At 36.1% G+C, this 27,791-nt stretch overlaps 2 protein-coding genes across 7 annotated transcripts in view; one reads left to right on the top strand and one right to left on the bottom strand.

Annotated features, from left to right (window-relative positions):
• Positions 1-138: 138 nt before the first annotated feature.
• LOC117333562 (coiled-coil-helix-coiled-coil-helix domain-containing protein 2-like) lies at positions 139-8,971 on the bottom strand. Its single transcript, XM_033892906.1, has 4 exons — positions 8,825-8,971; positions 2,286-2,436; positions 992-1,217; positions 139-507 (listed from the first exon to the last, which is right to left on the bottom strand). Exons 1-4 carry the CDS (start codon positions 8,860-8,862, stop codon positions 497-499), a joined length of 426 nt encoding a protein of 141 aa, XP_033748797.1. The 5' UTR covers positions 8,863-8,971; the 3' UTR covers positions 139-496.
• A 572-nt stretch (positions 8,972-9,543) lies between these two features.
• Positions 9,544-27,791, top strand: part of LOC117333560 (leucine-rich repeat-containing protein 74B-like) — a 69,550-nt gene continuing 51,302 nt past the window's right edge. Inside the window, exon 1 of one of the 6 annotated variants that reach the window (XM_033892897.1) lies at positions 9,544-10,572. In XM_033892897.1, the coding sequence (XP_033748788.1) occupies positions 10,249-10,572 (324 nt within the window). In that variant the 5' untranslated portion in view covers positions 9,544-10,248. Of the gene's footprint in view, positions 10,573-22,447; positions 23,076-27,791 lie in introns of those variants that run through there. The other 5 variants (XM_033892896.1, XM_033892898.1, XM_033892899.1 and 2 more) reach the window with 5 other exon arrangements.

Here is a 27,791-nt window from a genome sequence, read left to right as displayed (position 1 = left end):
TGAATTTGATCACTTTCCTGTTTGGAGGTGTTCAAAAATGTGAGTATAATAACCTTGTGCCAGAGTTGTACTTATTTTTCTCTGATCACTTTATTGTTATTGTTTGGAGGTGTTCAAAAATGAAGACAAAGCAGCAAAAACATGTTAAAATTGATTTATTCACAAATTTTAAAGTCTCAAGGATCAACAACAATGATATTGTTGCTTGCACCAATAGATCAACCTTTAATAAGATGGAAGTGTATGTTAATCTGCCATGTCTGTTGATGATAATTTGATCTGTTGATTCCATATCTATCTTTTTGTACATCAGAGGTAAACTTCGATAAAACCATTAGAGAAAACATCACATCCAATAAATACAACTGGCAAGTAAATATATATAATATCTCTCTTAAGTCACATTTCCATGCCTGAGCTCATATCCTTCCATATCATATACTCTTCAATTAAATCCTGCCACACTATGGAACCTGCTATTCTCTGTGCCTGCTCTTTACATAATATCTGAAAACAAGATATGAAATTGTTTTTAAAAAACAAAAATACTAATAGTTTAGTATATAAACATCCACAATCATGAATGTAAAAAAATAAATACCTCAATGTGCAAGGTTTCACCATTAAGTCTTTCTGATACATTATGACACAAGCCCAGAATGCCTGCATCCCTCACCTGGATATTTCAGTAATTATGACAAAATATTTGTATATCAAATTTAACTTTTGATATACAAATATTTTCAGACTTCTAAACAACCTCTCCCAACAATGGTTCAAACTACAGGTGGACAAAATTCTGTTATTCTTGAAAAAGAAAAAAGTATTTTGATTTTTTTTTTTTGCTCTATTTTCCCTATTGGGCCATCTTTCTCCCACCCCAAGGGTGTTGCATCCTTCATTTATACAACATACAACATTGCCGAATTATTCTCCACACCAAATTTAATCAAAATCCTTTTAGTTGTTCAGGAACAAAACTTAAACTCACTATATTTTAGCTTGCAATCTTTAAGAATCTCGTTGATTCCTGTGCACATAGAGAGATCACTTTGGTTCTGGGTGCACTCCAAGAACTGCCTCATTTCATATTCACAGGGCTGGCTCATCTGCTGTTGGTTGTACATAGGCTGGCTAGCAGCTTGTTGAGGTACAGTTTCCTGGGGTGCTGGGCTGCCACCATGGCCTCCTGTGATTGCATGGCCTACCACATGTCCCTATATAGGAAAAGAAATACTACATTATTGTTAAGTCTATTGTTTACAGAGAACAAAGATCACTTTATTCTAGTGTCCACTCATGATAACAGAACTTTAATTTTTTGTAATTCTGTAATATAAACCAGCCTTTAAGGATTTGGTAAATGCACTAAAGTTGCATATTAAAACAAATGACACTTTCAGTATCTGGATACATAATAAACCAACCAATGCCTTCCTGTACCTAGCTACAAACATCAGAGACAACATACCATAAATGCAGGCCTTACATTTACAGAAATTATGCAATGACACAGATTTCTACAATGAATGCATGGAACTGAAAAATAGTTTTATAAAGAGAGACTATCCTGAACCACTCGTTGACGACCCCATCGCTCTGGCTACTTCAGTGAATCAGGACTGCCTCTTGGACAACAAGAACAAAACAGGGAACCAGCCAGTCATAGTATTTCAACTACCATATAAATCTCAGAATCCGCCGATCGAAAAAATAATTAAGAAATATGAACACATACTATGATATAACCCAGACTCAAATATTCTAGAGGCAAGAATACTGGTATCATACACAAAACCAAAATCTATTAGGAACTTCTCCATTCGGCAATGATCTGTCCTATTTAATTATGTCATAACTAACAATAAAATATCATCCTCCTGAAAAGTACTTTTAGGGGAATGTTGTGTGTAAAAATTGACCTGATGAAGACCCTGCGATAGGGTTGAAATTAGTAGACAACAAATAAAGTTTCTACTAACCATGCAGTTATGCTCGAGTGTGTTGAAGTTGTTATTACCTGCTTATAACTAGTTTATCTGCTCTAAATGCCCAGCATACTCAACGCAAAGTTCCACACTTAGATAAAATACTGATCTCCATCTCATGTTGGATCCCCCCCCCCCCCCCCCCCCTCCCAACCTCTTAAGATACGTGTTGTCATAGTAGACTTAATTGTCAAAATCTGGCCCCTTACCAGACATCGGTCTGTAAAAATGCCTTATGTTTGGTGTTGAGGCCAGAGAAAACTTTGGCTACTTTCTGTGAAGATGATGAAAACCTACCACAGTAGATCCAATAGCCACACCTCCAGCTGTGGCAGCCATCTGTGCCATCATTCCTGGTTGTCTGGGCTGGCCACTAGCCATCATAGGTGCTGATGGGGGAGGATGTGCTGGCATTGTTTGCCGTGGAGCAGGAGGCGGTGATGCCCTCCTGAAAAACAAAATTGTATGATCTTTATAAGAATTACATGCAATTTAGTTTTAAACAGTTTACAGTACAATGTACAGTTATTTTGTCAAGTGACCCAACAGGATCTCGAATGACAAAGGGTATGATGAAATAGTTCTGATGAGACTTTAAATCATGTGATTCACATTACAAATGTTTATGTAGATATGTTGTCATGTATGCCTGTATAGTCAGATAAGTCTAAAATGATCAATGTTATACATAAGTCTAAAATGATCAATGTTTTGATATTTGTATATTTTCTATTCATACGACAGCTTTAATTACCCCCCCCCCCCCCCCCTTTCACTGTGGTTAGTTGGCCAGTATAAAATTTTGAAAAGGCAGACACAACATCAGCAAGGTGTGTATCATCCAAATGCAAAGAACTAATGAGATGCCTGTTGACCAACATGCGTTGAGTGATAAAACCATAAGAAACATGTTAGTACAATGACAAGACAGAATCATAAACTGTAACACGCAATGTAGAATTCCCAAGATGATAAACTGTAAACTTATCCATATCTAACGCTGAACGGACACTTTATAAATAATTCATAGGAGAGAAAATTTCCCAGAAGTATCCAGATACACCAAACAGGCCGCATCAACCCCCCCCCCCCCCCCCCCCCCCCCCCGCGCAATCAAGTGTTGCATACGGTCCACCTAATGAGTGACCTGTGGGGAATGAGTGTCCTGTGAGAGTTTTTTCACGCCCCGCAATTCGTTAAGTAATATTTTTAAATAATTTTTTCTGTATCATATAGATGAACGTCGAACCCATTACCATGCCAAATTTCACTTTGATTGGACGTGTTCATATTATGCATTTTTTACGACAAAGTTACGGTGCAGCGCACATGCGAGTGTCCTGTGAGGTTTTTTCACGCCCCGCAATTCGTTAAGTGACATTTTCGAATATTTTTTTCTGTATCATACAGATGAACATCTAACCGATTAATTTGCCAAATTTGACTTTGATTGAACGAGTGCATAGTATGCTAATGTATCGGCAAAGTTACGATGCATTACACATGTGAGCGTCCTGTGAGGAATGAGTGTCCTGTGAGAGTTTTTTCACGCCCCGCGATTCAATAATAGACATTTTAAAATTATTTTTTCTCTAGCATACAGATGAACATAGAACATATTAGTACGCAAAATTTGACTATGATTGGACAAGGGCATATAATGCAAATATATGCAAATCTATCGGCGAAGTTACGGTGCACTACACACGCGAGTGTCCTGTGAGGAATGAGTGTCCTGTGAGAGATTTTACACGCCCCGCAATTCGTTAAGTGATATTTTTAATTTTTTTTTTCTGTTTCATACAGATGAACATCTAACCCATAACCATGCCAAATTTGACTTCGATTGGACGTGTGCATATGATGCATTTTTTACGACAAATTTACGGTGCTGATCGATTTGTTCGCACGCCCCATTTACCGATGGTTATACACATGTACCACCTGTGTCCTGTGGCGCCGTGCCAACCTCGGGTACCTTGACGTGTTAGTTATATATATCCTTGCTAAACTGCTGAAACCTTTTTTTCTTAAATGTGCGGGCCGGTTTGTGCTGCTCCTTTTACATGTAATTTACGCACATATGATAACTTAATGCATTGTTTAAGCTACTTGAGTTAGACGTATTAATATAGAATTGAACAATATAACTTATACATAATATATAACCAAATATAATGGTAAACTGTTATTAATACATAGAATTTGTTAATCTCAGTCTGAAAACTTGTAATGTACAATCACAAACAGGTCGACAGGTGATATATTGTCATGTTAATAAAATTTGAGCGTTTTTGTTCACGCCCCGCAATTCATTATCTGATGTTTTAAAATTATGTTTGCTGTATAATAAAGATGGACATCTAATCGATTGATCTGGCCCGCAATTCGTTAAGTGATATTTTAATATTTTTTTTCTGTATCATACAGAAAAACATCTAACCGATTAATATGCCAAATTTAACTTAGATGGGACGTGTGCATATTATGCTAATGTACCGCCAAAGTTACGATGTGAGCGTCCTGAGAGGAATGAGTGTCCCGTGAGGAATGAGTGTCCTGTGAAAGTTTTTTTCGCGCCCCGCAATTCGTTAAGTGATATTTTAAAATATTTTTTTCTGTATCATAGAGATGAACATCTAACCGATTAATATGCCAAATTTAGCTTAGATGGGACGTGTGCATATTATGCTAATGTACCGCCAAAGTTACGATGCATTACACATGTGAGCGTCCTGAGAGGAATGAGTGTCCCGTGAGGAATGAGTGTCCTGTGAAAGTTTTTTCACGCCCCGCAATTCGTTAAGTGATATTTTTAAATATTTTTTTCTGTATCATACAGATGAACATCTAACCGATTAATCTGCCAAATTTGACATGGATTGGACGTGTGCATATGATGCATTTTTTACGACAAAGTTACGGTGCAGTGCACATGCGAGTGTCCTGTGAGGTTTTTGCACGCCCCGCGATTCGTTAAGTGACATTTTAATATATTTTGTTATGTATCATATAGATGAACATCTGACCGATTAATATGCCAAATTTGACTTTGATTGGACGAGTGTATATTATGCTAATATACCGGCAAAGTTACGATGCATTACACATGTGAGCGTCCTGAGAGGAATGAGTGTCCCGTGAGGAATGAGTGTCCTGTGAGAGTTTTTTCACGCCCCGCAATTCGTTAAGTGACATTTTCGAATATTTTTTTCTGTATCATACAGATAAACATCTAACCGATTAACATACCAAATTTAACTTAGATGGGACGTGTGCATATTATGCTCATGTACCGCCAAAGTTACGATGCATTACACATGTGAGCGTCCTGAGAGGAATGAGTGTCCCGTGAGGAATGAGTGTCCCGTGAGGATGAGTGTCCTGTGAGAGTTTTTTCACGCCCCGCGATTCATTAAAAGATATTTTAAAATTATTTTGTCTGTACCATACAGATGAATATATAACCTATTAGCATGCAAAATTTGACTCTGATTGGACGAGTGCATAATATGCAAATATACCGGCGAAGTTACGGTGCAATACATATATGTGAGTGTCCTGTGAGGAATGAGTGTCCTGTGAGAGTTTTTGTACGCCCCACAATTCGATAAGTAGTACTTTTTGTTAACTCCTTCTGTACCATACAGATGAACATCGAAAATTTATTCATTTTCGGTGCAGTGTTCAGTGCGGTTTTTGCACACCCCACAATTCGTACATATACGCGATGTCTATTACTATCAACAAGTACATTTTAGCAAATGCTACGAAAAACAAGTAATAGATTTTAAAATGCATGATATTTGTTTGTTCTGTACTTCCTGCCTTTTGACAAATCGGAGAGCAATGTTACAAAGATATTACAAAAATATTGAATTGGTGACCTTTAGTCTTTATTTTGTCAAATATTGTAATTTTGTATTTGTTTTGGGAAAGGGCGTTGATAAGTTGCAAAAACTTGTGCCAAATCCCCCTGTACTTTTTGTCAATAAAATATATTTGGATAAAATAAATGCTACGACGAATTTACAGTAAGTTTAAGGTGATTGTCATGTCAGTTTTTTGCACGTTTTGTTGAATTGATAGGCGTGTAATAGATATGAATATTAACTAATAGTATAACTATTTTGAAGTCATCACTGAGTAAAGGGTAAATAGGTTAAGATTTTTGCGCTGCTCTACGAAATAAAGGCCTTAAATTTTAAACGTTAAAAACAACTGTTATTGGTAATGTACGAAAAGCAGTACTGCCGTCAATCATATGTTTAAATGTATTTAAACTTTAAAGTGCGTTAACTATGTAGACAGTGTATTTGCACTTTTAATAAATACGTGTAATTAGAAATTACATTAAAAGTTAAGACTGTGCATTTTCTTGGTGTTGATCGTGAGCGTTAGTTAAATATTAAAGGATTTTACTTTTCATTATATTTTATTAACCATAATTATTTGTTTACATCGTTCCTTTTTCAAAAGGTAATTAACAGTACAGTGTATATGAATTGATTAGTGATGCCAACTAACTCACTTTATATACATATACATGTATAATTATTATATACGGACTTGGGGATAAAATACGTATATTTCAGGCGTAATAAAGTTGTTTCTTGTTGAATTCCTATAAACGGACTTTGGGAGAAAATACGTATATTTCGAGCATGATAAAGTTAATTTTTTGAATAATTATTATATACGGACTTGGGGATAAAATACGTATATTTCAGGCGTAATAAAGTTATTTATTGTATAATTCTTATAAACGGACTTAGGGAGAAAAAACGTATATTGTAGGCGTAATAAAGTTATTTTTTGTAGAATTCTTATAAACGGACTTAGGGAGAAAATACGTATATTGTAGGCGTAATAAAGTTAATACTTGTAGAATTCTTATAAACGGACTTGGGGATAAAATACGTATATTTCAGGCGTAATAAAGTTATTTATTGTATAATTCTTATAAACGGACTTTGGGAGAAAATACGTATATTTCGAGCATGATAAAGTTAATTTTTGTATAATTATTATATACGGACTTGGGGATAAAATACGTATATTTCAGGCGTAATAAAGTTATTTATTGTATAATTCTTATAAACGGACATTGGGAGAAAATACGTATATTTCGAGCATGATAAAGTTATTTTTTGTATAATTATTATATACGGACTTGGGGATAAAATACGTATATTTCAGGCGTAATAAAGTTATTTATTGTATAATTCTTATAAACGGACTTAGGGAGAAAATACGTATATTGTAGGCGTAATAAAGTTAATTCTTGTATAATTCTTATAAACGGACTTAGGGAGAAAATACGTATATTGTAGGCGTAATAAAGTTAATTCTTGTAGAATTCTTATAAACGGACTTAGGGAGAAAATACGTATATTGCAGGCGTAATAAAGTTGTTTCTTGTAGAATTCTTATAAACGTACTTTGGGAGAAAATACATAAATGTACGTATATTTCGAGCATGATAAAGTTAATTTTTTGAATAATTATTATATACGGACTTGGGGATAAAATACGTATATTTCAGGCGTAATAAAGTTATTTATTGTATAATTCTTATAAACGGACTTTGGGAGAAAATAGGTGTATTTGTATTTCTTATATAACGGACATAGTTTTGAAGTTTGAGCAGTTCAATCACCAGTGACCATGCCTGCGGCAAGGTACCCGAGGTTGGCACGGCGCCACAGGACACTCACTAGTTAGCCTAGTACACACTGTATTCGAAAGGTAAACAAAATCACGGGGCGTGCGAACACCTCGCGGGACACCCTGCAATGTAACTTTGACGGTGCATTTATATAATATGCACTCGTGCAATCAAGGTCAACTTTTGCATGGTAATAGGCTCAATGTGCATTTGTATGATACAGAAAAAATAATTCTAAAATATCATTTAATGAGTTGCGGGGCGTGCAAAAACAATCACAGGACACTCATTCCTCACAGGACACTCGTATGTTTATGGCACCGTAACTTCGTGTTCGCCGGTACATTTGTATAGTATGCACTCGTTATATCACAGTCAAATTTTACATGTTAATAGGTTAGATATTCATCTGTCTGATACAGAAAAAATAATTCTAAAATATCATTTAATGAATTGCGGGGCGTGCAAAAACACTCACAGGACACTCATTCCTCACAGGTCACATTCCTCGCAGGACACTCGCAGTTTTATGGCACCGTTACTTCGTCTTCGCCGTTACATTTGCATGTTATGCACCCGTCCAATCAAAGTCAAATTTTGCATGTTATTAGGTTTAATATTCATCTGTATGATACAGAAAAAATAATTTTAAAATATCGTTTAATGAATTGCGGGGCGTGCGAAAACCTCACAGGACACTCGCATGTGCACTGCACCGTAACTATGTCGTTAAAAATGCATAATATGCACACGTCCAATCCAAGTCAAATTTTGCATGTTAATGGGTTCGATGTTCATCTGTATGATACAGAAAAAAATATTTAAAAATATCACTTAACGAATTGCGGGGCGTGAAAAAACTCTCACAGGACACTCATTCCTCACAGGACACTCATTAGGCACACCCGTTGCATAACCTTTTTTTGGCATTTATATTTCGTGAGACTTGCTTTAGGCCTATAAGGAACATTTTTATGTACAACACATTGGTGTCTATTTCTTTATCTTTCCTTCATTTGCAAATTTCGACGGAAAAACAATTTACTAAAATCAGAAGACAACAAAAAGCGTCTGCGCAAAAACCGTCCAGGAAAACGGCTGATGTAATATTCACCGACAACATTGAATGCAGGCACAAAAGCATGATATCCGGCTTCGTTAAGTTTACCTGGACATAGGAGACGATGCCCTTCCTCTTCGACCCATGGTTAGGACTAAACACTTAATTATTTAGCTATTTTCTTCAGTAGTCTTACACGTGCGTTGTTCGCCCTTCTTGTTGTCCTTCGACTTTACCTTACAGAGCAGAATATATCCGTAACATTTGATTGGTTCAAAATCGTCCAATCAAAACTTCCTACTTCTGGAAAAAAATCGTCTGCTTCTGTCGCACGTTGCTCACAATCTGCAATGGTCAGACTAGTGCATATGGGGATGAAAGCGTGAATGGTATGCTTAATGTAGACCTGCTCGTTTTTCATTTACTTTAAAAACGAAAGTCTGTCCGGTCTTATAGCAAATTGGTAATCCTTATCCTCTTTTCATAGCCATGTATCCTGATCCTCGCCATCCAGGCGTCCATAGCAACATTGAAAGCTGTGCCATTAGCGGAATGTTTTCTCGTTCATTGATCTATCCAGTCATGGGTAGCTTCCTGTGTAACACACTCTTTTGTAATGAATAGAAAGCAATTTCACTTCAAACACAGCCCTACTGTAATATGGCTATTGGATGCCTTCTGTTGACAAGTGAAATACTTTGAAAGTATGGCTTGACTTAATAGATTGCTGAACAATACCCACACGTTTCTTAACATAGTCTGAATGTTCATGTATACTATATATATATATGAACATGTTTTAATATGAATATCTTGATGATATGTTCTTGTTTTATCTCAGGTTCAGACTCTGTTTTAACTGCTAGGGTGTACATGTATGCTATACCATGCCATGTACAACAAAGCATGGATATTGATGTATTTGTAATACAATCTGCCGTGATATAGATTATAGTCCACTTAGATCTGCCTTTATTAAGTGTGTTCCATGAGGACAGTCTGCGTACTCAGATCCGGGAATTTAGAATTCTGAACTTGATCTAAATATACTTTTCTAAGTGAATAGATACACATAGAATCATACACACCACTTACCGGTGAATGTGACAGATAGCGGTGACATGTCTACATACCCAGTATAACTCACCTTGGATATTTAAATGGGATTTACTCGTCTGATAAGGAATGATTCTAGTTGTGAACACCTTAAATCATATATAAACAGTTGAAGTTTTTATAATATATTGTTCAGACAAATTTCTCTTGTACTGTGTGACATTTAGAAGTGTCTTGTGCTGGATTTAGTAAAAGATTTTACAGATGGGGATATAGTTAAGTGATATTGAAAACAGTGAACTGAATTCAACACACATGTTTATACAACAGTGTAAATTCTGTATGTGCTGCATGAAGACATGAAATGGATATGGAAATATTTTATCATATATTTTGATGATTATTTTTAAATTGAGAATACTTGCATTCTGATGATTCAAGACAGAAAACTATAGTTACATTTTCTAATTTTTCAAATGGAGAAAGGTGGACCAACTGAGGTTAGTGGTCGAGAATGTCGACATTCCAATCCTCGAAAAAAACTGCCCATTAAAGTGGTTCCTGAGCCAGAACCTGAACAGGATGACCAACAAATTGGGATCATCAAAGAGGAAACGGAGGAAGAACTGGCATTGTTGGAATCAACAAGTCGACCGATGACGGGAGTGAGTCGACGACCAATGTCTAGTGTTTCAACTATCCTCAGTCGTCCTGGGAGTCGTTACACACGTCCAAGTACCTCTAAATCCCGCACATCTTCCGTCGAAACCCATTCAGGATCAGCGTCGCCAACAAGAAGGGTGAGTTTGTTATTTAAACAAAGCAATCTTTCATGACACCTTAATGAACTATGGTTAATGTATAGTATGTTAAAGGTAGACCTGTAAATAGATCAGGTTATCAAATGTCTTTTTTTTTCAGGACATGAATTCTTGTAGATTCAAGTATATATAATTTGATTAAAATTCATGGCATTAAAAACCAGTATATGGAAATTTTGTTGTTGTGTGAGGTGTATGGTCTATTGATTTTAAAAAGGCTCCTTTAAAAAGCTTTGATAACAATTGATCACTAGAGGGATAAATAGTTAAACACCTGACAGGATACCATTCTCATGGATATGAGAATGTTGAGCAGAAATATTACTTAATATAAAATATTAATTGAAAATCATGTATCGTGTATACATGTCCATAGCTTCACAAATGTTTCCTAGCTAACACTAACAGTTAAAATATTTTATTTAAACTAATACTTTCCATAAAGAGAAATTTATGTTTTATTATGAAAGGCCAGAAATTGCTGTAAGACATTCAACTGTTAGGTTCCATATACTTTGCTACAGTTTAAAGTGTCCTTCGGATTAATGACGCTATTAAATGACAATGGTAGTATGTTGTTTTAATGTCTTCAGGTTAATCGTCGCCTGGTTTACACATAACAGTGTGGTAAATGTCTATGGTATTTCCTGTATCATATTTTAGATTTGATTTTATTGATATTTCAAAAAATGCCAAAGTGTTTATGTACCATTTGTATGCTGAGTGTAAGCAATGCCTTTAACTTTTGGTTGTATTGGGACAAAAGGGAAATATAAATGGATTTGTTGTTCATGCTTTCAGTATTTCAGGTTATTGTTATAGTGGCCAGACTCTACAAGATAAACCATGACCCATATTATAGACAAACAAGCCATGTTAAAGCCTCTTTACCTCTAGAATAAACAGGCCAGATCATAATCAATATTTCAGTATTAGTGCTTCAAGGTGTTTAAAACATTTTTTTTAAATGAAAGTATTAAACTTGTTGTCTAGAACATTTAATTTTTGTTATTGAATGGTTAGCTATTCAATAATATCTGTTAATGTAAAGAAAAGTAAAACCTCATTAAAATAGAGAAATATGAATGATTAATTTGTTCTGAAGCATTTTTTTTGAAAAGGTGGTTTAGTGTACAAGTCCTCACAACATATAAAGCCTATCAAAGGGTCATTTGAAAACTTGAGCTGGGAAAGTAAAGGCATTGAAGTCATTCACATGAAGTCCCATCATATAATATATCTATTTGTCATGATTCCAATAACTCAGAAAGAAAATATCAAATTTAGTCTAGGTGCTGGTCACACAGAGCAGACCTTTTTTGAATGAGCTAGAAAAGGACAGGACTCCACTGGCATTTAAAAGTGTACAGGATATAAATTTATATCCAAGTGCCTTTTTGTTGACAGGTCAGGGGCCAGACATGTTGATAATAGTCAGTTTAAACTGCCATGCTTCAAGGTATTGATATTGAATTGAATTAAGTTCTTACACGTTTGTTGGGAACTTTCAATCCTTTTACTTCCAGTTTGAATGTCCTTTTCTGACACATGAATAATTCAAAAGAAAAAAAACGTGCAGGTTGTACAGGAAAGAGTGATGCATGCTGATTTATGTGTACACATGTAACTGAACAAATTAATAAAGGAAACACTGCGGGAGATCTACTCTAGAAATGCTTGTAAGTAAATATCTGGCCTTCATGTTGGAGCTTGGAAGGTGTGGTGCACTCCAAGGATTATTTCTACTCCCTAGATTATCACGACTGTATACTATCCTTGATCTGGGTCTATTTTTATATGTAGACACATTCTAACAATATTGCAATTCAACCAGATGCAGTCTGTAGTACACAGGTACACAGGTACAAATTAAACTCCAAGAATCAAGCAGTGTAATTAGGTCTATTTAACTTGTAGGATCAGGGTTAGCCGCTAACAGGACTAGCCTCTAACAGGACCAGGACTAGATCACTTGGCCTTAAAGGCCCAAGTTAAAGCCCTCTCTAACCTTGTAGATCTTATAGGTACTGAGTTAGGGCTGTAAACCTTGAAGGACAAGAGTTAGCCCCATTAATCTTGTAGAACCAGGGTATCTTTCTCAACCCTCAGGTCACTAGAGTTTAGGCTATTATGCTTGAAAGACAAGGGTTAGCTCCCTTTATCTTGTTGAACCAGAGTACCTTTCTCAACCCTCAGGTCACTAGAGTTTAGGCTGTTATACTTGATGGACAAGGGTTAGCTCCCTTTATCTTATAGAACCATGGTACCTTTCTCAACCCTCAGGTCACTAGAGTTTAGGCTATTATGCTTGAAAGACAAGGGTTAGCTCCCTTTATCTTATAGAACCATGGTACCTTTCTCAACCCTCAGGTCACTAGAGTTTAGCCTGTTATGCTTGAAAGACAAGGGTTAGCTCCCTTTATCTTGTTGAACCAGAGTACCTTTCTCAACCCTCAGGTCACTAGAGTTTAGGCTGTTATACTTGAAGGACAAGGGTTAGCTCCCTTTATCTTATAGAACCATGGTACCTTTCTCAACCCTCAGGTCACTAGAGTTTAGCCTGTTATGCTTGAAAGACAAGAGTTAGCTCCCTTTATCTTGTTGAACCAGAGTACCTTTCTCAACCCTCAGGTCACTAGAGTTTAGGCTGTTATACTTGAAGGACAAGGGTTAGCTCCCTTTATCTTATAGAACCATGGTACCTTTCTCAACCCTCAGGTCACTAGAGTTTAGCCTGTTATGCTTGAAAGACAAGGGTTAGCTCCCTTTATCTTATAGAACCATATGGTACCTTTCTCAACCCTCAGGTCACTAGAGTTTAGCCTGTTATGCTTGAAAGACAAGGGTTAGCTCCCTTTATCTTATAGAACCATGGTACCTTTCTCAACCCTCAGGTCACTAGAGTTTAGGCTGTTATACTTGAAGGACAAGGGTTAGCTCCCTTTATCTTATAGAACCATATGGTACCTTTCTCAACCCTCAGGTCACTAGAGTTTAGGCTGTTATACTTGAAGGACAAGGGTTAGCTCCCTTTATCTTATAGAACCAGAGTACCTTTCTCAACCCTCAGGTCACTAGAGTTTAGGCTGTTATACTTGAAGGACAAGGGTTAGCTCCCTTTATCTTATAGAACCATATGGTACCTTTCTCAACCCTCAGGCCACTGGAGTTTAGGCTGTTATGCTTGAAGGACAAGGGTTAGCTCCCTTTATCTTGTTGAACCAGAGTACCTTTCTCAACCCTCAGGTCACTAGAGTTTAGCCTGTTATGCTTGAAGGACAAGGGTTAGCTCCCTTTTATCTTGTAGAACCAGGGTACCTTCTCCAACCTTCATTCCTGAGTTAGGACTGTAAACCTTGAAGGACAAGAATTAGCTCCCTTTATTTTGAAGAACCATGGTACCTTCTCCAACCTTCAGTCACCAGAGTTTAGGCTGTTAAGCTTAAGCTTGAAGGACAAGAATTAGCTCCCTTTATCTTATAGAACCATGGTACCTTTTACAACCTTCATGTCCTGAGTTAGGGCTGTAAACCTCGAAGGACAAGGGTCAGCCCCTTTATCTTACATAACCATGGTACCTTCTCCAACCTTCGGGTCCTGAGTTAGGACTGTTTAGTAACCTTGCAGGACAAGAGTTAACCCTATTGATCTGGTAGATCCAGGATACCTTCTTTAACCTTCAGGTCCTGAGTTAGGGCTGTTAACCTTGAAGGACCGGGTAAGCCCTCTTTATCTTGCAGAATTATGGATCCTTCATTTACGACTTTCAGGATTTATAATAACTTTAACCTTAAAGGAAAGCTTAGCTTATCCCCCCCTTACCTTTAAAACCATGTATAGCTCCTTAACTTAAATGCAGGATAAGAGTTAGGTGTCTTAACCTTTAGAGCTAGAAATCATAGATTTGTAAAAATATTTCCTCAGTTGATCAATCATAGTGTATGAATTTTAATTGGCCCTGTAAAAGCGGATACAATAAAAAAGTGACAAAAAGTACACAGTATCACAATATATATATTTCATACAAACTGGTCTATAATCTAATATAGAGATATATGTTAATTATACATATCTACTCACTAGTTTTATACTTGATTACAGCAGAACTACACTGTTATACAAGTTTGGGTTTGTTTGAGGAATTGATTTTACGGTGTCACAACATTTCTAAATAACCTCTGTACAGGTCTACACACATAAGAAAGCATTGATCAGGAGTCCTTGTGGCCAGTGTATTGTCAGCTCTGTGGAAAATTTAATTTTCATTTAATATATTTTAACTTGCCTCATATGAGTACATGTTGTATTAATGTAGATCTGTACCATATAAGGAACAAAATGTTTAGATATTACTGTATAATGTCAGAACGTGGGAGAAACAATTATCATGTTGTCTTATAATTATATATAGAATCTCAGCTTGTTTAAAGAAATAATGTGGGTAGGTAATGGTGTTATCTAGGTACAAAGTACAGGAACCTTGATGCAGGTAATAATAGGAAAAATTACCTCATACATATAAAATAAACATGGGGAACTAGTAATGTATATCAAGGATACTAATAGTGAACTTGTATCTATAACATGGGCACTAATAGTGAACTTGTATAGTATAACATATGAATACAAAGAATGCTGGTTATGATTTGGGATTTCTATGTTCTGGCAGTAGCAGGCGTAGGATTCTAGTACAATGTATGGAATTGGAGAAGAAGCCCTGCACTGTTGGGGCAGAACCAGTAGATTGAGGTTTATAATGATGCTTTGGACAAAAATTATAAAACATATTGTTTCTAATAAGATTGATACCAGGTAAATATAAGCTCCATTAATAAGCATCAATGTAGCACATTTACCACATCACGTATGAATTATCAGCAGGTGTAAGCTCTATTAGTGACAAGCATCATTGTAGCATATTTACCACATATCAATTACCACCAGGTAACCTCTCTAATGACAGTCTGAGAATTACCTTTGATAAATTGATACTTTCATGATAGGAGATGTTTTATCAGCTACACTTATGGTGCCGACATTTACCTATCCTAAGAGGTGATTATAAGAAATATAATATTAAGATCTGGGCTAATGTAGGACTTGTGTTTGCTGTGGCTCTTTGGTATATATGGTTTATCTGCCTGTTGAACTGAGCAGGTAGAACATATAGCCATGATGGCAGTTCCTGCTGGTCTGATTACACAAGTAACACTGATATGCCATACAAAAACTTGTTTTTTAAGGTAGCTTTCCTGACAAATTGGACTTGTATGTATACCCAAGGTTACCTATCAACGTCCGTGGTCAACCTGTTATTTTGTGGAGCGCTCTTTAGAAGTTTTTATTTTCGTGAGCTTTGGCGAGCAAAAATTGAATGTTCAAGATGATAGGAATCAATTACCAAACCTATGTCTGCTGGCAGGAAATCTTATGACGGGGCAGGGCGGGGTAATCAAAAAAAGATTTGATGAAAATGAGTCAGAGAATAGTGGTAAGATTTACTTTACCATAAGCCATGGTTAAGTGAAGCACCTCGTCCTAAATTTCCTGACCAAAGACATATACCTTTTAGTGTTATTGTGTTTAGAGGAATGAAACAAGGTGATCTAAAAAGATTTGATGAAAAAAGTTAATTAGTATGAAAACAGTAAAATGCATAACTTACCATAGCCATGGCCAAGGTAAAGTGATGCACCCACCCCATCCTAAATAAAAGTCAGTTGAAAACAAATTATGAGATGGCTTCACTTTACCATGGGGGTTTTCCACTGTAATGGTGAAATGAACTGTGGTTTACTTCACCGACATGGTATTTTGACCCTGTTTCATTTCACCATGCTTCAAAATTCAATGCCACACCGGTATACAATATATAGTTGAAAATGGAAGAGAGCTCCTTTCATAAACTGCTTACTGTTAGAGATGTTAATTGAGAATTTACTTATCTGTATAGTCAATGTAAAGCATGCTCTCCAATTATTTGTCCATACATCCATAGACCAATTTATCACCCATACCTTAAACAAACAAAATCATACTAGCTTGCTATTGAGACTTTCATTAAGTTGTCATTTTCAATGCCACACCGTTATTTAATTCAAACAAGACCTGACTGAGATATTGGTTCCCAGGTATATTGATTATGATTGACTGCACTCTTGGGATGATAAGTACCAAAACTTTGTCGATACATTCTCCCCAGACACGCCCAATTGTCCTACTTAATGTATGATATTGATATTCTGTAACGACTATATCAATATTTAACTATATTATGGACTATAATCATGAACAACTTCATTATCTGCTTTACTTGACAATTCATGTTGAAATTTTTTTTTACTGAAAAATGATATCAATATATAAGGGGGTTTTGCAACTAGTTATACCCCCCCCCCCCCCCCCCCCCCCCCCCTCCACATTGAAGCTAGGGTGGGCAAATTGAAATCACCCTGTCTGACCATCTGAATGTCCAGAATATTATGTCAAGTGTATCTAAAAAAGTGCTGAAGCAAACATGGCATACTACATCCTTATGATATGAAGTTAAAATTGTGCCCTTTTGCTTTTCGTAAAATTTTGATAACGGTTTTTAGAGTTATACCATATTAAGTAGATATTCCTGCAAACTTGACATATTACATCCCTATAAATTCATAATGATATATATGGTTGCGTCCTTTCACTCTTCGCAGAATTTTGACATTTGGTAGAATTCTGCCATGTTTTATAGATATTCTGTATTGTATACATATGTATTGTGTCAGGTGTATCTAATAAAGTACTGAAGCAATATTTCTCAAACTTGGCCTACTACGTATAAATCCTTATGATATAAAGTTGTGCACTTATGCATTTCGTTAAATTTTAACAAAATATCTTACAATTATGCTCCTTTCTGTTAAAAACTACTTGATGGATTGTTCTCAAATTATATCATATGTAGGGTCTCCTTGGTGCCTAGATTTCTTTGAAAGTTAAGGTGCCATTGTAACTGGTCATATTCTGCCTGGCAGGCGCTTCCAAAACTAAATTATCATGGCAACATAATCTTTGCTTCTGACTGGACAAAAAGCAAAAAGTTTATTACAGTGATAAATTTGAATCAACGAAATTTGAATCATGGAGGTTTGACTGTATATATACAGACTAAGGCAAATGAGCTAGCCCCATTGTCCTTGCTAGAGCCTGCTCCCACCCACTTAGTCCTTACAATGTACAGTGTGTATAATTACTGACATGATGAGACAAAAATGTACATAGTATTGACCATGGGATATTACCTTGCTCCTTCAGGGGAATGGCCAAGATCCCACTCCAAAAATTGTACTGTGATACAATTTATGGACATGATTTATTGAAAAATATATGGTATTCATAGAATTGGAACCTTCCTAACTTAGGGAATAATCTCTTAGTGAAAACAGAGAATTGTGTAATCAAGATAAAAAATAATTCATGTTTTTGATGAACATGGAAAGACAAATACATAATGCTATATATGTATTATTTAAAGGGATTGACCATTCCCCTGGACTTTCTGATGTTTCTTTTATCAGAAAGTTTTAGACATGTTTGCAAGCTTTAGCATCCAGATCAACAATGCAGACTGCAGTACCTCTTCTTAATAGTTAACATCCTGCTTGGCATCCGTTGTTTGTCCATCCATCTGTTTGTCTTTCTGTTCATCAACAGCATCTGCATGGTCTTCATCTCTGGGTACTTTATTACTGGTTCATAACATAGAAATATCCGTTACGGACATGTCACATAATTTCTGGGCATGAAGAGATGATAATATACTTACTCTATGTGCAATATTTAATTTTGGGCTGGCCATGGCCTTGTATCTGGAGTCTCCTTAATATCACTTTATTTTACCATGATTGTTTAAATGCCAAGGTATATAGCTCATAAAGGTCATCTGGGCCTCTTGACAGTCTTGCATCAAATATGAAAATTAGATATGTCATTAATCAGCATGGAATGATCGAACCAGGAATCGGGTACTGTAAATGATGCCATACATAGTGACATCACAATTTTCTCTTCAAGCAGTAAACTGATTCGGTACTACAAATCACTGACCTGCATGTGATTATAATCTAGCTAACAAGGATAAAGAGAGCAATGTGTTGGCCAAATAAACTGCATTATTAGGTTACAGAGTAAAGCTGTATATGCTAGAAAGTTATAAAATTTTCAGAAGGTGTATTAGCTCCATGAAATATCCTGTTCCACTAAGGAGGTCAATAACATGGGATCAATGATAAGGACTGTCCAGTGTGGAATGTAGAGGATATTGATCTGTTTTAATCTGTCTGACACCTGTGTAGATTTACATACCTGGTCAATCACTGTCAGGACCTTATGTCAGCTGTGGAACTCCTAATTAACCCATACTTCACATTGTTTATAGTGCAATTGCTGCACCTATACCAAAGTTTAGGATGGAATTGCTTTATCTAGATGTTCCCTGTAAAGATTTGTGTAGGGTTAAATTTAATAGGTTAAAGGTCAACTATTTAATTGTTATTTAAAATTGAATTTTAGAAATCAAAGTTCAAGGTCACCATGGCCACACAATGGTGCTAAACATCTGTGGATATAATATCTTACACCAGAGGTACCATATCATTCATATATATAGAGAGATAAAATGATATTCATTATTTGTAGTAAGCCCTACTTGTCCCTCTGTGTCAATGGTTCACCGTGAACCCTACTTCATGCTCTCTGTCAATGGTTCACCAGGACTCTACTTCTTGCCCTGTGTCAATGGTTCACCACAAACCCTACTTCTCGCCCTGTGTCAATGGTTCACCACAAACCCTACTTCTCGCCCTGTGTCAATGGTTCCCACTGAACCCTACTTCTGGCTCTGTGCCAATGGTTCACCACAAACCCTACTTTTCACCCTGTGTCAATGGTTGACCATGAACCCTACTTCTGGCTCTGTGTCAATGGTTGACCATGAACCCTACTTCTCGCTCTGTGTCAATGGTTCACCATGAACCCTACTTCACACCCTGTGTCAATGGTTCACCATGAACCCTACTTCTCGCCCTGTGTCAATGGTTCACCACGAACCCTACTTCTCGCTTTGTGTCAGTGGTTTACCATGAACACTACTTCTCGTCCTGTGTCAATGGTTCACCATGAACCCTACTTCTCGCCCTGTGTCAATGGTTCACCACGAACCCTACTTCTCGCCTTGTGTCAATGGTTCACCATGAACCCTACTTCTCGCCCTGTGTCAATGGTTCACCAAGAACCCTACTTCTCGCCTTGTGTCAATGGTTCACCATGAACACTTGTTCTCGCCCTGTGTCAATGGTTCACCACGAACCCTACTTCTCGCCCTGTGTCAATGGTTCCCACTGAACCCTACTTCTGGCTCTGTGTCAATGGTTCACCACAAACCCTACTTTTCACCCTGTGTCAATGGTTGACCATGAACCCTACATGTAGCTGTGTCACTGGTTCATCATGAACCCTACTTCTCACCCTGTGTCATTGGTTCACCGTGAACCCTACTTCATTTGAATTTTACCTAAAACTGCCAGTTGATTTTAATCAATACTGTCACAAGGCTGCCTGAGACATGAAGTTAAACTTTTAAATAAGGGAGATAACTTTTACAGCCATGGCTGGATTATGTAAATTCTTTCGCTGTGACACTTTATTCCATAACTAGGAGACATTTAAACAAGGGAGATAACTCTTACAGGCATTGCTATATAAATTACACATTGCCTATATCATGTCTACATTTCTTATTTCCTCTTACTGATTTAAGAGAAACAGTTTATTGAAATAGAATTTTTGTTCACTGTTTACTTCAGTCAGATGGAATCTTGATGCATATCTTTTATTTGTATGTATGTGTATTAAATTAATTTCCAAACCTGACATGACTTTTGACATCTTTCTGTGCTGTATCTTTATCAGACTTGTTTCTGAAATTGGTAGAGCATGAGACAACCTCAGAGGAAGGTCCTAGTTGTGGTGTTTAGTTCACCTGCCTGAAGGACAAGTATCCTTCTGTCATGGTGCAGTATCTATTGTATGTCTGTCCACTATCAGCTACTTGTTATCTGGCATCAATTTTCATTAAAAAACTTCTTCTAAATAACCAAAAGGCCTAGGGTCATATTGGGCCAGTGATATGCTGAAATGAAGGGTTAATGAACAACCTTGATCTGCTTGTGTTAAAGTATCCAGATGATCTGTTCCTGATTAGCAGGTGTTCACGCTTATGATATTAGATACAAAGGTACTGAAATTCACACTATTCTTCCAGCAAAGAGTTCAAAAGTGAGTACTGATACAGGTTAATTGGGCCTTTTGTTTATCCCTGCCACGGTGGTTGGTGTATATCTGGAACATTATATCACTGACAGTCCTATGCTGTCATGGTTGTGTCCTTGGAAACACTTTACTCCAATTATTGAGGAGAGTATGTGACAAACCTCCAGTATGAGGTTCAGTGAGGTAGCCACCAACTACTACAAGTAGTCATCACTGGAAAATGGTTCTGACTGTTTGTGGGGGCAATAAACCCAGCAAACAAACAAACTGTTTCTATGGTTGTGTTACCCAGTGTGACTTAACCCCAGTAATATTTGATCAGTACTATCTGTATTGGGTGTTTAAGTTTTGATTATAGACAGAACATGATCTTAGTGGCTGGTAATTGGATGTCATGAGAATTTACAGGACAAATGATAAATAAACACATTACCATAAAAATCAAAATTATTATGATCTGTAATTATAAAAAATCTATTGAATTTTTCATGCCAGAATTGTATTGGGTCATGATATCATTTTGTGATGTTATCTGTATTGAATTTGTTTGTGTAGTTAGATAAATGGCTTGTTATTATATATAGTTTGTCCACTGAACTGAATCACAATCTCCAGTAGATCATTATAATACCAGGTGTAGATTCAATTCAAAATTACTGATAAGTGAGCAGAAAATTGTACGGAGTAAATTTCTCTAAGTTTTGATGTCCCTTTATAACAGGTGATGTAGAGCAGGGCAAAATTTTGTGGATTTTGTAATGTTTTTCTGGTCATCCAAAATCTGATGTGGTGTTGGAATAAAACAACAAAAGATAAAATGGAATGTAAATGTTGACTCGATCTTGTGTGAAAATCTATAAATTTGGGAAAAAAAGTTGTAAATCAAAATAAAATCAGGCATAGGAAAAAGCTGAAGTTGATAAAGTTTCAATGAAATGACTAAGTAATGAGTTATTAATTTGTAGATTTTTTTTATTCTGCCACAGTGATTAGGGTGCTATTAGCCATAAGGAACTAGACTGAGAAAGCGGTGATTATCCCTGACAGGATCATTAGTGTCATTGTACTGCGGGGTATTTACGGTAATCAGTATAATAGTGTTTATCAACAAGGCTGAATGAGATTTCCATGTAAAGAGAATTCATTGTAGATTTCCCCTGGATACCTACCCCTTGACTGGGTTTAAAACCGTTAAACACACAATGTGAGAACTCCTGTTGATAATCAGAAAGAAATCTGTGATGTCACAACCAATCTACTATATAATTCAATTACACTTCAAAGGACCATGAAGAAAATCTTTTATGCTTAATATTTAATCCCACAAGGCCTTTATAGGAGTTCCACTGATCTGAGACCCTCTACTTTCACAAGTCTTTAACTATACATTTTATTTTTTTACTTTTTCATTTATGATGAACTATTTTATATCTTTATTTTAGTGTTTAATGAATATAAAAATGTTTAAACAAGCTGAGATTTAAGTGGCTGTGGTATGATCAATTGAGACGTGAGTAGTGCCGAGTGACCTGGGTAGACCTGGACTAATCCCTGTAGTAGTTCAGTACTGTAATCTTTAGGTAGCTATTGGTGGCCTCACTACCACAGACCCAGATAAGGCCAACATTTGAAAGGGTGGATCCTCACTACACTACAGAGATGACAACAATGTCATGTCTGTAAACAGGAGAAAAAAGTACCTGTCTTTCATGGATTAGGCTTGGAATATCATATCAGAATTTTGATACTGAAGAGTGCTGTTTGGTTATAGTTCATTTGGATTGAATTTTCCCTTTACACATTAGCAGCTGGACAGAAACGTCTGTCTCATGTCTGAAACTTTTTTTGAGTCATTGGAGTAAAAACAGAACATCATTGTCTATCTGTGTCCTAGATTTCAGAAGATTGTTGGAACATAAAAGAGTATGTGTCAATCAAGGATTGTGTAAAAAGTGCCTGTGTCAATTCGAAAGTGAAAAATTGTCTTGTCTAGAATACAAGGACAGACTTCTACCTGATAGTCACTAACAGGTTATTGTGTACGTCCCTTGGAAGGTATGGACTGGCTACTAACTCGTCTGGAGGATGAAGGGTCTGACACTGAGGGTGATCCCCCTTGTGTAGATGACCTCGGGTATGAGACGGAGGTGGATCATAGCAATTTGCTATTGGTAAGTGACATGATGAAATGCGTAGAGTTGAGTAAAACTGAGGATTTATACAAAGGTCTTCTGTATGAAGGGCTTCATACAGAAATATACAGACTGAGGTTTGATATAGAGCAATATTCTTATAAAGATGTTTTATACGAATATATAGACTGAGGTTTGATATAGAGCAATATTCTTATAAAGATGTTTTATACAAAAATAGACAGACTGAGGTTTGATTTAGAGCAATATTCTTAAAAAGATTTTTGAAAGAAAATATACAGACTGAGGTTTGATATGAACCAATATTCCTATACATACTTATAATGATAGGGAACAACATTTATAGACAAGGATTTGATACTGTACATTATATTTGGAGATATTAAATATGTTACAACATATATATATATACATGTAAACAGTTTTAATGTGACAACATATATACATGTTGACAATACAGTACAGAAATTTTACCTATACACTTCTATAGATAACCTTCACACCTGGACTATGGCTCAACTCTTGGGTGGCTGAATATTTATCTTAGCTTATTTGAGAATTAAAAAGTTTTGATTGCATTTTTTATCAGCATAGGTGTTCCTACAAAGTGTCACAATATACTGAGTATCATAAAAGTGAAATAGTTACGATGACAGGTTTGATACAGAATTCACCATATAGAAGCATTGCTTGATACAAATCTTTACATGCAGTTGTTTACTACAGATCTACATTTCTATACTTTAATAGAAACATTCTGTTAGATGTGTACTGATCTTTCCAACAAATGGAACTGTATTGTGTTATACATTTTGGTGTACATGGACAGATTGTGAACACATGCTACAATATACTCTGTTCAGATTAAAGCATTAACCTAAGCCTTACATCGTGTAGACCACAAAGAATTCTTAACAGTTGAAAGTGTTAAACAATCTGTTTAAGGTTTTAACAAACTTAATTAAGATTATTGTTGTATACCATATTGTCAGATTACCTCTGGTGACACTTGTTACATGTGTCGTGCGAAATTAAAAATTCTACAGTGTTTAATTGTAAGATTGGCACTCTCATTCGTGCTTTTTTAAATAGTAAGTGGTATTCTGAAGAAACCTTATATGTTAGCCAGATGTTTGTCCTATCCCCTTGTGACATAGAAATGTGTTCTTATCTAGAAGCCTTTGGTATTTTGTCAATTTTCATCAATAACATGCCTTAAGCTTATAATGAGTTTACTTTAAGCAATATTAACATACAAAGCTGAAAGTGGAAGCTTTGACCCCACCTAAGAGAACTTCAAATGCATCAATATGCACACCTTTCTGAACAACCATGGCCTTCAAATGCATCAATATGCACCTTTCTGAACAACTATGGCCTTCAAATGCATCAATATGCACTTTTCTGAACAACCATGGCCTTCAAATGCATCAATATGCACCTTTCTGAACAACTATGGCCTTCAAATGCATCAATATGCACCTTTCTGAACAACCATGGCCTTCAAATGCATCAATATGCACCTTTCTGAACAACTATGGCCTTCAAATGCATCAATATGCACCTTTCTGAACAACCATGGCCTTTGAATGCATCAATATGCACCTTTTGAAAAAGTAACATTCAATTGCAATTCTGTTCAAGCTGTTCTATCAATGTAGTTAACAGTAAAATTCCTCATATTTCCATTTGTGAATTGAACATTAACATTACAACCAAGTTTTTACTATTCAAATGATAGCAATCCATATCCAAAAATAATCCCTTTTATAAATCATGTCTAGATGTGACCATACAATCACAGGCCAAGGTAGGTCAACTCAACAGAACCTTAGACAAAATATTTTGATTGTCTGTATATTTACTAGATACAAAGAAAACAGAATAAAACTATATACCGACACTAGGCACAGTCGCAATGTTTACACATTGTTTCAGTGGCTAATTGACACTGGATCTGTTGACTCACTGGTACCCTGGGTGTATACCAATATTGGTATATCTACCAACTACCTCTGTGAGATCCTCAGTATGGGACGTAACATCTGTAGACTTTTTTCTACATTTCTTTGAGATTTAATCGCTGATATTTCAACAACGTTAAACAGGTTTTTGTTTTGACTTTAAAAGTGTCAATTTGTTGCTTTAGTTTTGAAGTTTAAAAGCTTTGAGTTTTGACTTATCAGTATATCTTTAGGAAATGTTATTTAAAACTGACGATGTTTGTACATGTAGATCTACAACAGTAAAAATTCTTAGCACATATAGCATTGATATAACTATTTTATCTTGTCCGATACAATTTGTTTTCAATAAGTTTTACTGTACATGCATTATCAAACATCAATACTATTAGAGAAAAATCTTAAAAATTCACCAAATCAATAACCACAGGGACTTGTCAATCCAAACCCACGGTCCATATATGTATTGACTATGGTTTGGGAATTTGTGCCAAGTTCCTGTGCAAACAACATCCAAGACAAGAACTAAATACAAGTTGTATGCATGTATAATGTAGTTCATCTACCAGTCTTTCAGGAGGACTGGTAATTTCTGAGTTCTTTTCAAAAGAGTCTGCCAGCTGTAGATGGAAGTAGAATATACTTCAGGGGCTGCTCCTCTTCCAAGTGTTGTGAATGAACATCAAACATTTCATTTGTAAATTGTACAACAAGTCAATTATTAATCTCATGATTGATTATATTTTTGTCAATGCTTCTGCAAGGGCTTGAACCCAGGACTTCTGGCTTAATATATAGTCTTCTGCTCAACCAATTGAGCTAAAGAGATGTTTTTCATTGTGGCAAGTATTTACCAGGGTTACAAAAGGATAGGCAATTATGATGGTACTGATTATATATACATTTTCTAACTACTCAAGTTTAAAATCCCTTATGTATGCATTATATAATTACTTGGGTACGGTATTTGATGCTAGAGGGGCCACAATACTATTACTCAGTAGAGCATAAGACTAGCACTACCTCAGATGAAGGCTCAATTCCTCCCTGGACTAATTTGTGTAACTCTTGAGCATATGAAGATATGTTCCCAGTATTTGCTCTGAACAGCATGCAATGGACTTCTGTGGTGTTTACTGAGGTAGCCACCGACTACTACAAGGAAGATCCATTTTAAAATGACCCTTGCTGTTCAACCTGACAAACAACAATAAGATCTGTTTAAGTGATCAGTTTGATGTTATATCCATGATATCTTAGTAGTTTTACTGGACCATGAATGGTTTTGTGTTTTCATTAATTCTATAATTATTCTGACATATTGAAAATAGAAGATCTTACATTTTGTCTGTGTATGTAATTTATATACTTTTCACTACTGATTTAAGTGTGACGTAATGTATTAAATTTAAACACAGGTTTGGGTCAAAACAAAGAGTGCTTATAGTGATTATATCAAGGTATACTGACCTAGAGCTGCTTAAGTCAATTAGGCAGGGACTGGTGAAACAGCAAGATGATTGGTTGAGGTCCACCATGACCAATTGTTCATTTGTTAACATCTAGACAAAGAAATGGTTATCAGATCTGAGAAAAGACATGCTGGAAGTGACCCCTGGACATCATTACCCTTCAACTAGGTTAACAAACTTTCTACTTTTCATTCAAATTATGGCCGATACTGACGAGGCAGGGGGATGACTGGTGGATTCTAGCCGCCTCCTTATTGGCCTTCAGTACTTGTGTTCAAAGGTTAAAAAAGACAGAACACTGAAGTAAAGCATTAGGCAGAGTCCTGTAGGTGGTAAACCAGTAGCTAACTAACCCAAGGATCCATGTCTTGTTATTTACCATGCTTATCTAGGGATGAGAGCAGGTCAAAACTGACCCCTGGTCAATTCTGATTATAGCCACAGACATTTGTGTATAGTTGAATCACTACCAATATTTGAGCAATCACTCAGTCGCCACCTATACATATCGGTGTCGGTAAAAGTTAATTGTAGTTTTCCAGACAATAGACGTCCAAGCTAATATTGTTGTGACTTTCTGGTTTTCTTGTGTGGTCAAATCCTGCCTAAGTTTGGTAATCTGGTACACAGACCAGTAATATTTGATTCAATGACTTAATACTGTGTACAACTCCTGGGCAAGCTTAGTACACATGGATTCCCGTGTGAAAATGTTTATATATTTACTAGGATTTAAACCAATTGATAAGTGAATCAAGAAGCCCTATACTCCTTCCTGAAAAAGAAATGAAAATCTGTTGAATTATAGTTAGTTTTATGTAATTCCTCATAACATATGAATCATCTTGACATTCTATTATAAAGGGTTATAAGCAGAAATAATAAACTATTGAACGAAGACGTGTGAATTTGTGTGAATTTTGAACAAGTGAGTCCATTTTAAAATGTTTATTATCACTTTCACTGTCAAATATATTAGAATTTTCCTGAACAAGTAATAATCACCACCTGTAAATAGGATTGGTGGGCAATTTCTGCCCCTCTTTAATGAAATGAACAGCCTTGTGAATACTATGATGCTGATTCTTAGTTCCTTTGGGGACCATTCATCCTGCAATTGTAGATAGTTCAGCAAGTATGTAGATCTGTGACAAGGATCTGAGATGTTCTATTTAGTAACATAAACATAACTATGGCACAGACATTTATTTAGATCATGATTTACAAACTTGCAATGTCAGGTATATTTCTGATTTGTGTCCAGCAAATCTCAGAATCAAGTGGATGATTGTATGACA

This window comes from Pecten maximus, chromosome 8 (genome assembly GCF_902652985.1).
Source record: "Pecten maximus chromosome 8, xPecMax1.1, whole genome shotgun sequence".
In the NCBI taxonomy this organism is placed as follows: Eukaryota; Metazoa; Mollusca; class Bivalvia; order Pectinida; family Pectinidae; genus Pecten; species Pecten maximus.
Note: the sequence above shows the minus strand (reverse complement) of the source record. Positions and strands in the feature narration are given on the sequence as shown.